Source organism: Triticum aestivum, chromosome 3B (genome assembly GCF_018294505.1).
Source record: "Triticum aestivum cultivar Chinese Spring chromosome 3B, IWGSC CS RefSeq v2.1, whole genome shotgun sequence".
NCBI classification, from domain to species: domain Eukaryota; kingdom Viridiplantae; phylum Streptophyta; class Magnoliopsida; order Poales; family Poaceae; genus Triticum; species Triticum aestivum.
In genome coordinates, this window is record NC_057801.1 from 511,692,185 (window position 1) to 511,702,015 (window position 9,831).

The 9,831-nt window shown below is 48.2% G+C and overlaps 2 protein-coding genes across 2 annotated transcripts; one reads left to right on the forward strand and one right to left on the reverse strand.

Moving 5' to 3' along the window:
- The first annotated feature begins 402 nt into the window (after nt 1–402).
- Nucleotides 403–6,693, forward strand: LOC123070644 (hexokinase-6). The gene is made up of 9 exons (XM_044493929.1): nt 403–820; nt 1,831–1,978; nt 2,071–2,253; nt 3,909–3,983; nt 4,138–4,293; nt 4,446–4,544; nt 4,616–4,746; nt 5,842–5,923; nt 6,026–6,693. The coding sequence occupies exons 1-9, from the start codon at nt 519–521 to the stop codon at nt 6,371–6,373; spliced, it is 1,524 nt and encodes a 507-aa protein (XP_044349864.1). The 5' UTR covers nt 403–518; the 3' UTR covers nt 6,374–6,693.
- Nucleotides 6,694–6,787: 94 nt separating this feature from the next.
- Nucleotides 6,788–9,083, reverse strand: LOC123070643 (receptor-like protein kinase HSL1). The gene is made up of 2 exons (XM_044493928.1): nt 7,448–9,083; nt 6,788–7,373 (listed from the first exon to the last, which is right to left on the reverse strand). The coding sequence occupies exons 1-2, from the start codon at nt 9,051–9,053 to the stop codon at nt 6,982–6,984; spliced, it is 1,998 nt and encodes a 665-aa protein (XP_044349863.1). The 5' UTR covers nt 9,054–9,083; the 3' UTR covers nt 6,788–6,981.
- Nucleotides 9,084–9,831: the final 748 nt, after the last annotated feature.

Genomic DNA, 9,831 nt, shown 5'->3' on the forward strand with positions numbered 1-9,831 from the left:
TGTCCGTTTGAGGCCGCGCGCTGGGCCGCCTCTTTTGTCCTTTTTACCCCAAACGGACGGGGGCGGACAGGATCGCGCGGTGGAGTTGGCCTGACAATATAAATGATTACTCGCCGAGTAGCAATTTACGACAACACCCTTATTCTCTCTCTCCTATTGCATCTTTTCACACACATAATAACCTCGTAAAAGTTGTGAGATTACACCCCGCGCACCCACAAAAGCCCCGGAAAGGCATGCACCAGCACCACCCCTTACCCCGCTGGACCGATCCTGGCCGTCCGAGCGCACCTTCGGGGAATCGCGTCCGTTCACGAGCAGGGGTACATCCGTAAAACACTTCCAAAGGCGAGGGCATCTATTCGCCTGTAAAAACGCCCGATTCGTGGCCCTCGTCCCACTCTCGCTCCCACGCTCGCGCAAGCGGAACGGGGGAGAGCAGGACAGAGCGGGAGAGGCTGCAGTGGCGCAGCCCCCAGCTCGGAAGCAGACCTGGTACGACCGGTTGAGGTTGTGCGATGGCGAAGGGGGCGGTCGCGGGTACGGCGGTGGTGGTGTGCGCCGCGGCCGCGGCTGCGGCGGCGGTTGGGGTGGCGGTGGTGGTGTCACGGAGGAGGAAGAGGACGCGGGACGCGGAGGCGGGCAGGCGGAAGAAGGTGGCCGACGTGATCGAGGAGCTGGAGCAGACGTTGGCGACGCCGACGCCGCTGCTGCGCGGCATCGCGGACGCCATGGTGGAGGAGATGGAGCGCGGGCTGCGCGCCGACCCCCACGCGCCGCTCAAGATGCTCATCAGCTACGTCGACAATCTGCCCACCGGGTAACATCCTCCTCTGCTTCTTCGGGTTTGTTCTCATCATGGCCGAGTGGCATGAACGGCACGTTCGTTTTGTGTCAGTCTTGGCTGGAAATTGCGCAGTGTCGAGGTGGTTTGGAGTTCTGTAGTCTTCAGGCGGTTTGGAGCATGACTAGAAAAAACAAAAGAAAAAGGGAATTGCCGAAATAAGGTTCGATTTTTTTTTAAAAAAAACTTGTTATGATACATATTGGTTCTGGAAGAAGGATCCGTTTTTGTTTTTTCCTCCCCGGGTTGTTGGTTCTATGTGCACCTTCAGCAATTTGTGAATATCTTCTGACATGACGCCTCAATTATCAGTTTTGATCATATAATGTGCCTGCATGAAGAATTATGATATGGCTCAGAACACAAGGATTTAAATAAAAACGTCACATACTGTTCGGTTTGTAGTGTTTGGAGGATGAGTAGAGACATGTGTACCCACATACCTTCTCTAGCTCTCTTAATGAATGGGCCATTTGTATTTCCTACCTACTTGTCGGGCTTATTATTATCAAGGCTCAAGCCATTAAGAGGTATGGGTTTTTCCTTCTACCAAGGCAGGATCCAGGCAATGAGTGTTTGTGCATCGTGTTCTTTTTTTTTAGTCGGAATGGAAAAATCTAATTTAATATTTTATACTACCGATACTCAAATACTGTCCATTAAAATGATGTTGCCTTTTCAGAAAGAAATACTTTGATTGTGTTATACTTTTGTTTCTACGATATTTTGGAGACTGAAAAATCTGGACTGGGAAGTATTTGATAACAATCGTCAATGAAAATCCCATGAACAACTTGAGAACTAAATATGTGGAACCTACAAGACACGTTTCAGACATGAACCCATGAGCAGTATCTCAACTCTAATTGCATAACTAAAAGTCTCCTAATATGTGTCCGGCCAAAAGTGAAAGATCTTGAATTATCTCTTTCTGAAATCTTCTGCTCGTCTTTCCTCTGCTTTAATGACTTGTCCCACTACTTCAGGGATGAGCATGGGCTGTTTTATGCACTGGATCTTGGTGGGACCAACTTCCGTGTTCTACGGGTTCAGCTTGGAGGAAAGGAGAAACGTGCTGTCCAACAATATGAAGAGGTGCCCATTCCACCTCATCTGATGGTTGGGACTTCCACCGTAAGTACATTTGATTGCTCTACTAAATCCGTTCCTTTAGATCTCTTGTTTATTTTTACATGGTTTACTTACTTTCAAAAGCATGAATACAGGAACTATTTGATTTCATCGCGGCCGAGTTGGAAAGATTTGTTGAGACTGAAGGAGACGATTTCCACTTGCCTGAGGGCAGACATAGGGAACTGGGTTTCACCTTTTCTTTCCCAGTACACCAAACGTCGATATCGTCAGGCACCCTCGTTAAGTGGACAAAGGGATTTTGCATCAACGGCACGGTAACAATCAAATGATCACAGTACATACTTGGCTGACAGAATGATAATCGAATAAATCTTACTGTTATCTTTGATGACCAAGGCTTGCTCAAAGCGAAATTTCTTACCAAACACATGATTTTCACTATGAAATTCCCTGTTCATCTTAATATGGCAATTAAACTTCTCACATTTTATTCCTCTGAACCGACTTATTAATTGGACAGAAATTATCTTATAGCACTAGGGCTCTCCTTGCTTTTGACTTTTGGGTACTCTCCCTGACAAGTGTTCATCGACCACCTTGCACTGTTCTTCAGAATACGAGAAGTGTCTTTTATCCAATATTAGCATATACTATATTTGCTTTGATTTTGAACACGTGTAGTCCAAAACATAGAGCATGTTTAGAAAGATCACTTTTGATGTGATAGATCTGCTTGTCAGGACTCATTGTATTTCTTTCTACTGTCAAATATCCTGTAACCAGTGTGTAACTAGCCATAGATCTCTCACAAAGCATAGTTGTGCACAATTTACATTGTCTAGCTAGTTGTGCTTTTACATTGAAAAGTAATCTTTCTAAACATGCTCTATATGGCTAGTAACTTTGAGCACAATTTACATTGAAAATATTTAAAGATGCCTATAAAACTGCAGTATTCTAAATTACTCTAGCCAAAAGTGGAGTTATATTTCTTGTACAACTGCAGTGTACTAAATTACTAATAGGACTAACAACCATACCACTCATGTGCATTTTTATTATATATGGAGTCTAGACAAACCACGATAAGTTGCGATCTTTCCCTTCCCTGCTGTTTCATGGCAACTTATTTCCTGTTGGAGCATACATGGTGTTACTTTAAGCATCGTTTTAACTATATATCCACTTGAATTGCCATCACTGTTGTGCTTTTAGGTACTAAAATGTATTCATGTATCTGTGAAACCAGAGTTGTATTTGATATATGACTATAGTAGTCCTTATTTTTATCTGTATAACTACACCTTTTATAACTGGCCTCACCGAATAAGCAGTAGGAACCATTCTCTTCTTTCCTTTTTATCCGATTAATTTGGAGATCTATATCCTCTTGGTGAACCTAGAGGTGCCTTTTAACCTTGTTTTTGTAATATAACTAGCCAAATTGCTCGCATAACTGCATAGCTAGTACTAAAAAGACGTACATTGATGCTCAATTTTTTTCGAAAAGGGGCGCTTTATTACTTAAAAGGTTTAAGCATTACACCCGGCCTCTGCATAACTAAGATGCACACAGCCAACAAAGTCCTCACACCAAGGCAATAAAAGAATAAGGCGATATACAAGGAAAATGAAATTTGTATAACGCCTAAACTGAAGGTGGCTCAATCCTAAGATCATGCTGAGTGGTTTTTGTATGCAATTGAATGCTTATCACTGGAGAATTCATGTTTTTCTTGTATAGTTGTAACACTTCTCAACTATTTCTGATTTATCTGTATCATTATATTCTCGACCCACTAAAATAAGTGGTATTGATCTTTCTCTTTCTTCTCTCATTAGTGTGGGAAGTTCTAGCATCTTAGGATGGACATCGAGGCTTCTTTTAACCTTGTTTTTAGTAAGATACCAGTAATAGATAATGGATGGTTGCAGTGGTGTTATTTATGATTGATTTCTGTGAGCTCAGGTTGGGGAAGATGTGGTGGCTGAACTGAGCAGTGCTATGGAGAGGCAGGGGCTTGATATGAAAGTTACAGCTTTGGTTCGTAAGCTCATTTGCTCCTTCAATTATGTATCATCTTAAACATTTCAATGACTGGATTTTAGCTGTTGCCATTTCCTACGCATTCTGATGATGGCCTTAATCTTTTAGGTTATCAATATTGATGGAATGATCTGACAACATTTTTGTGCAGGTTAATGATACTGTAGGCACATTGGCTGGCGGGATATATGCTGATAATGATGTCGTTGCTGCTGTAATATTGGGCACTGGGACAAATGCAGCGTATGTTGAGCATGTAGATGCAATTCCAAAATGGAAGGGACCACTACCTAGATCAGGAAACATGGTTAGTGTCTGACTTCCTTTGTATGCTTGGAATACTGAAGGCCTTTTGCACCTTGTCCAGTCGTATAAATATCAAGTGCAACTTTTGTGTTGTATGATACTCACTTCAGTTGATAATTCAACAATTCGATTTTGATCTTTGGTATGCTGCAGGTAATCAACATGGAATGGGGAAACTTTAAGTCAGACAAGCTTCCCCGTTCTGACTACGATATTGCCTTGGATTTTGAAAGTTTGAACCCCGGCGAGCAGGTATGGTTTGTCTATTCTGGTTATTCCTGGCTATGTGTGGGTGTGTCATCTTGTCTAGCTCTTTGCCTCAGATGTATGAGAAGATGATTTCGGGCATGTATCTTGGAGAGGTTGTGCGAAGGATCTTGCTTAGGCTGGCTCATGATGCTTCCTTATTTGGTGATGTTGTTCCATCAAAATTGGAGAAACTATTTGTACTGAGGTGCGCTTCCATGTCCCACCCATTGAATCTTTAGCTTTATTCATAGAAAAAAAATATAATTAAATATAATCTATATTGTGTGACACACTTACTCTAAATTATGTTATTTATTATGGTTCTATCTATATATTTTTGTACTCTTGTTTTTTTTTTCTTTTTTTTCGAAAAGGGAGGGCGCCCCACCTCTGCATCAGCATGATGCATACGGCCATTGTACATATATATGAAACTAATGAATCAATAGGTTAACAGTCTGGCAATTGGCAGTATTTGGTTGGTAGGTCTGGTCTCCATAGTTTGTGTACACTGTTATTAGTGAACATAAAATTCAGAGGCAACTGCCTGTAATGTTTTCAATTTTTCGACTCCGTTTTAGTTTTCTAGCGCATGGAACAAAAAGAGGTTTTCTGAAATTTTCTGTATGCTTCGGGTTCAGCCCTTTCCAGCCAGCTCAGAAGTTTATCATAAAGTTTGCAAATCATAAGGGTCTCCACTCGTTTCAAAAATAAAAAATAAGGGTCTCCACTCTCCAGTTTAACCATGGCGAGTTTGTGGCTACTGGATTTGGACCTTGGAGCTCCCAGACTCCCACTACGCAAAACAAAACAAAATGAAAGAAGGAAAAAAAAATCTCTGTCACTGTCCCCTTAAGGCCCTACCATACACTAATCTCACGAAGAAGTGAAGCTCTGTTCTGTCTTTCAATGAAAATGAAATGGGGTTTCTCCTGTGAGTTAATTAGATGACAATGTATGTCCTTGGAGTGAATCATCAGAGTACACATATACAGTGGGCACAAAGAATAGCATCTTGACCTTTTTGACTATGGGCATATTAACTAATGATATTCCGTTCATTTTCGCTTGAATAGCTCAAAGGCCTAATGAAAGATGTAAATTCCAAGCTTGAGTGTGTAGTGTACACGATATTCAAGGGGGAAAAGCTTTTCCAGTGATATCATGACACAAAATTCATCAATATGCTTGTGTTCATTGGCAGTGCTTCTTTCCAATCGACCACAATTAATGAAGGATGCTAATGTGCTTAACCTGAAGAAACTTTGTTAAGCAGTAACTTATAATTGCGGTATTGCAGGACTCCGGATATGTCAGCCATGCATCATGACACCTCACATGATCTCAAACACCTTGGTGCTAAGCTGAAGGATATCCTGGGGGTATGTATGAATATGATGATACACGTACTCTAGAGAGGATATTGCTAAACCTGACCTTCAACAACCAATGACTCCTTGTCACATGCTTGAACTTACATCTAGGTTGCCGATACTTCGCTGGAAGCAAGATACATAACCCTTCACGTCTGCGACAAGGTCGCGGAGAGAGGCGCGCGCCTGGCTGCTGCCGGCATATACGGCATCCTGAAGAAGCTGGGCAGGGACAGAGCGCCGAGTGGCGGCTGTCCGAAGCAAAGGACCGTCGTCGCCATAGATGGAGGCCTCTACGAGCACTACAAGAAGTTCAGCTCCCGCGTCGAAGCGACGCTCGCGGAGCTGCTCGGTGAGGCGGCAGCCTCGTCGGTCGTCGTCAAGATGGCCAACGACGGCTCCGGCATCGGCGCCGCGCTTCTTGCGGCCTCACACTCCCAGTACAATGTCGTCGAGTAGTCCTAAGGAGAGGGAGTGAGCTCCTGGCGCAGCTTCTTGCTTTCGCCTGGATCACTTATTTTGCCATTTCTCTCCACCGATAGCTAGTCTTGTGCCAATGAGTTTCGTTTGCAACCGCGGGAAGGCGGAAACGGAGACGGAGGTTAGAATGACGCCGCTCCTTTCCTGCCAATTCTTTTTCCCTAAACCTGCAAGTTTCTGTTGCGATGCCATGTCGCGAACCAAACAGAGGAGACCTGCCTGCATGTGAGATCTTCTATAATTCAGAATAAGGAGGGTGGTATATATGATCACATAATCGAAACATTTATGATTTCTTCTGTTTCGCGATCCACATACTATATATGTATGCAATACATGTTCAGTTTTTCTAAACTGAAAATGGCTCCTCCACCATGAGCAGCTACCATGGAATGTGGGTAATGTAAATCAAAGAATCCTTTTTTTTAACCTGTTTTTTTTTTGAACCTGGCTAATCAATCAAAAGAATGTGGAGCTAGGTTTGGAATTGTAACCCTCTCCTCTCCTACAGTATGCTAAACTTGTAGTACTACTTGAATGAGCTTCATCCTTTGCCTGCTTACAGGCGCTGTTGCTTGCTCCTTAATTCAGACAGTGCTGTCGAAGTCACTCGTGTACTCCCGGAGCGTCTGCAAGAGCGGAGTCGCCCTGCCCTTCTGGTGCGTCTGCTCGGAACACTTGAGCAGCATCTGCAGCACGACCTTCATGGTCGGCCGCGACGACGGCGGGGACGCTGTCGTGCACATCAGGCCTAGCCTGAACACGAATTCGATCTCCTCCGAGAACCCCGCGTTTCTGATGCGACTATCTGTGGCTCCGTCGATGCTCCCTCCTGACTCGTCCAGGCGCCGCACCCATTCCGCCAGGGACCCGTCCTCACCGCCGTCGCTGGCCGCCCGGCCGGTGGTGAGCTCCAGGAGCACCACGCCGAAGCTGTACACGTCCACCTTCTCCGTCACACTCGTCGTGTTAGCGCACTCTGCACACCAGCATGTGAAGGTGTGAAAATTCAGCTACTGACGAGTGACGACCAGGGATGTTTTGGTTCCTTACCCGGAGCCATGTAGCCGGACGACCTGGCAACGGCGGACATGGTGTCGGGCGTGCCGGCCTGCACCAGCATCCTGGCCAGCCCGAAGTCCGCGACCTTGGTTCGGAACTCGGAGTCCAGCAAGATGTTGCTGGTCTTGACGTTCCGGTGAACGATGGGCGGGGAGCACTCGTGGTGCATGTAGCAGAGCCCCTGCGCGGCGTCGACGGCGACTCTGATCCTCGTGGGCCAGTCCAAACCACCCTCGTTGGACGACGCGGAGTGCCCGGCGCCGTTGGGGAGAGCGTGCCTGTGGAGCCACCCGTCGAGGCTGCCGTTGTCCATGTAGTCGTACACGAGGAGCTTGTCGGCGGAGTCGGCGTGGGAGAGGCAGCACAGGAGCCTGACGATGTTCTTGTGCCGGACGCCGCCGAGGATGCTGGCCTCCGACTCGAACTCGCGCTCCAGCCTCTCTTCCACCTTCCGGGCGCTCCGTATTTTTTTCACGGCAACGGCGCTGTCCTTGCCGATGTACCGGTTAGTGTACGCGGGTAACGCGGCGCGGTACACGCGCCCCGACCCGCCGCTGCCGATGAGATTCTCTTCGGTAATCGCCCGGAGTATGTCTGCCTCCCCGAACCCCAGATTGGTCTGGAAAGACGTCATCTTCCAGCCACCGTCCTGTGCGGCGCGCTTCCTTTTCCTGATGTCGCGGACGATGAAGAAGGCCAAGGCCACGATGAGGACAACGAGCGTGCCGCCAATGAACAGGAGGCCAGTGCGGAGCGCCGGCCACATGCCCCCGGAGGAGGAGGCGGCTTGTGATCCCGCGGCACAGATGCGCACGCCTGTGAGGTAGCCTGGCCCCAGATCGGCATGGCAGAGGCCGGGGTTGTCGAGGAAGCTCCGGTCGTAAGCGGCGGTGGCGAGCCCTGCCGGTACCTGGCCTTGGAGCTGGTTGGATGACAGGTTGAGCGAGCTGAGCTGTAGCCCGGCAAGCGGCGGCGGTATGTCGCCGGATAGCTTGTTTGACGACAGGTCAAGTGCGTCGAGCACCCGCATGGCGCCCAATTCAGCCGGTATCTCGCCGGCCAGCTGATTCCTGCTCAGGTCCAGCTGCGTCAGGTAGCTGAGCTTGGCTACGCTCCTTGGGATCTCGCCAGAGAGCTGGTTGCCGGACAAGTTCATTGCCTGCAGCAGCGGCATGCCGTTGCCGATGTCCGCGGGGAGCTCGCCGTGGAGGTAGGCAAGTGACAAATCGAGGTGCCGGAGCGAAGCGCATCGGTACAGGCTGGTCGGAAAGGCGCTGGTGATGTCGTTGTTGGAGATGTTGAGGCTCGTGAGGCGGGAGAGGCCGCCGATGGCGTCGGGGAACGGGCCGGCGACGCCGGTGTTGGCGAGGGAGAGGCTGGTGACGCGCCCGGAGGACGCGTCGCAGGTCACGTAGGGCCAGGTGCAGTGGTCGCTCGAGCCGTTCCATGCCGCGAGCACGGGCGGGTCGCCCCACGCGCGCTTGATCTGCATCAGCGAATGCCTCTCGTCGGCGGCCTGGGCGGCCGCGGGGTGCAGGATGCAGCAGGGTAGCACGAGCAGTAGGAGGAGGGACGCGCGACATGTCAAGGCCGCCATGGCAAGGCAGTAGTAGGAGGCGGGTTGTTTTTTTTGTTTTTGTTTCGACAAACGTGCCTTTTATATTGTTTTAGATGTACAGTATTTATTAAGAAAGCCCGAGGCTCCCACCAACCGTTGCGTCCGATTATCGTCGATAAATCGGTCACCAACCGTCGTGCAGGCGGACGCGTCTGCGGCCCGTCCGCGTCCGTCGGCGGGAAGTCTGCACCAGTTTAGCTGCTTTGCCTAGTGCGGCGTACAGTACCAGTTTAGCTGCTTTGCCTAGTCAGCTTTCACCGTCCATCTGCGAGCTAGCATGAACATACTACATCATTGCTAGTTTTGTGTCAGTTTCACAATCAGATTTCAGTCCTGAACATACATCAGTGCTAGATTGAACATCAGAATCAGGTTTCAGAATCAGTCCTGAACATACGTATCAGATTCAGGTTTCACATTCAGTTTGCAAACTAGCTGCTTTTTCCGTGTGCATACTCTTTTTTTTTTTAGCTTAGCACGCCGATATACTTGAGAATACAGAAAGACTAAGATCAACCCGGCAGCTCGCAGTCGATTCAACTGAGCGAGCGGAAAGGGCAGGGCCAGGAGGTGCTCCTTCGGGACCAAGGAGGAGAACGCGGCGCTTCGCTTCGTTACGACTTATGACGTAGCAGGCCTCGCAGGTCATGTCCGCCAAGTCTGCTGCGTTTCTGCGGTCTGTCCGTGAAGCCGTTTACCTGATTTAGACGGCTCGGACCAAGCGGGAACGATGACTTCGGGGTGATGGCAGTGACAT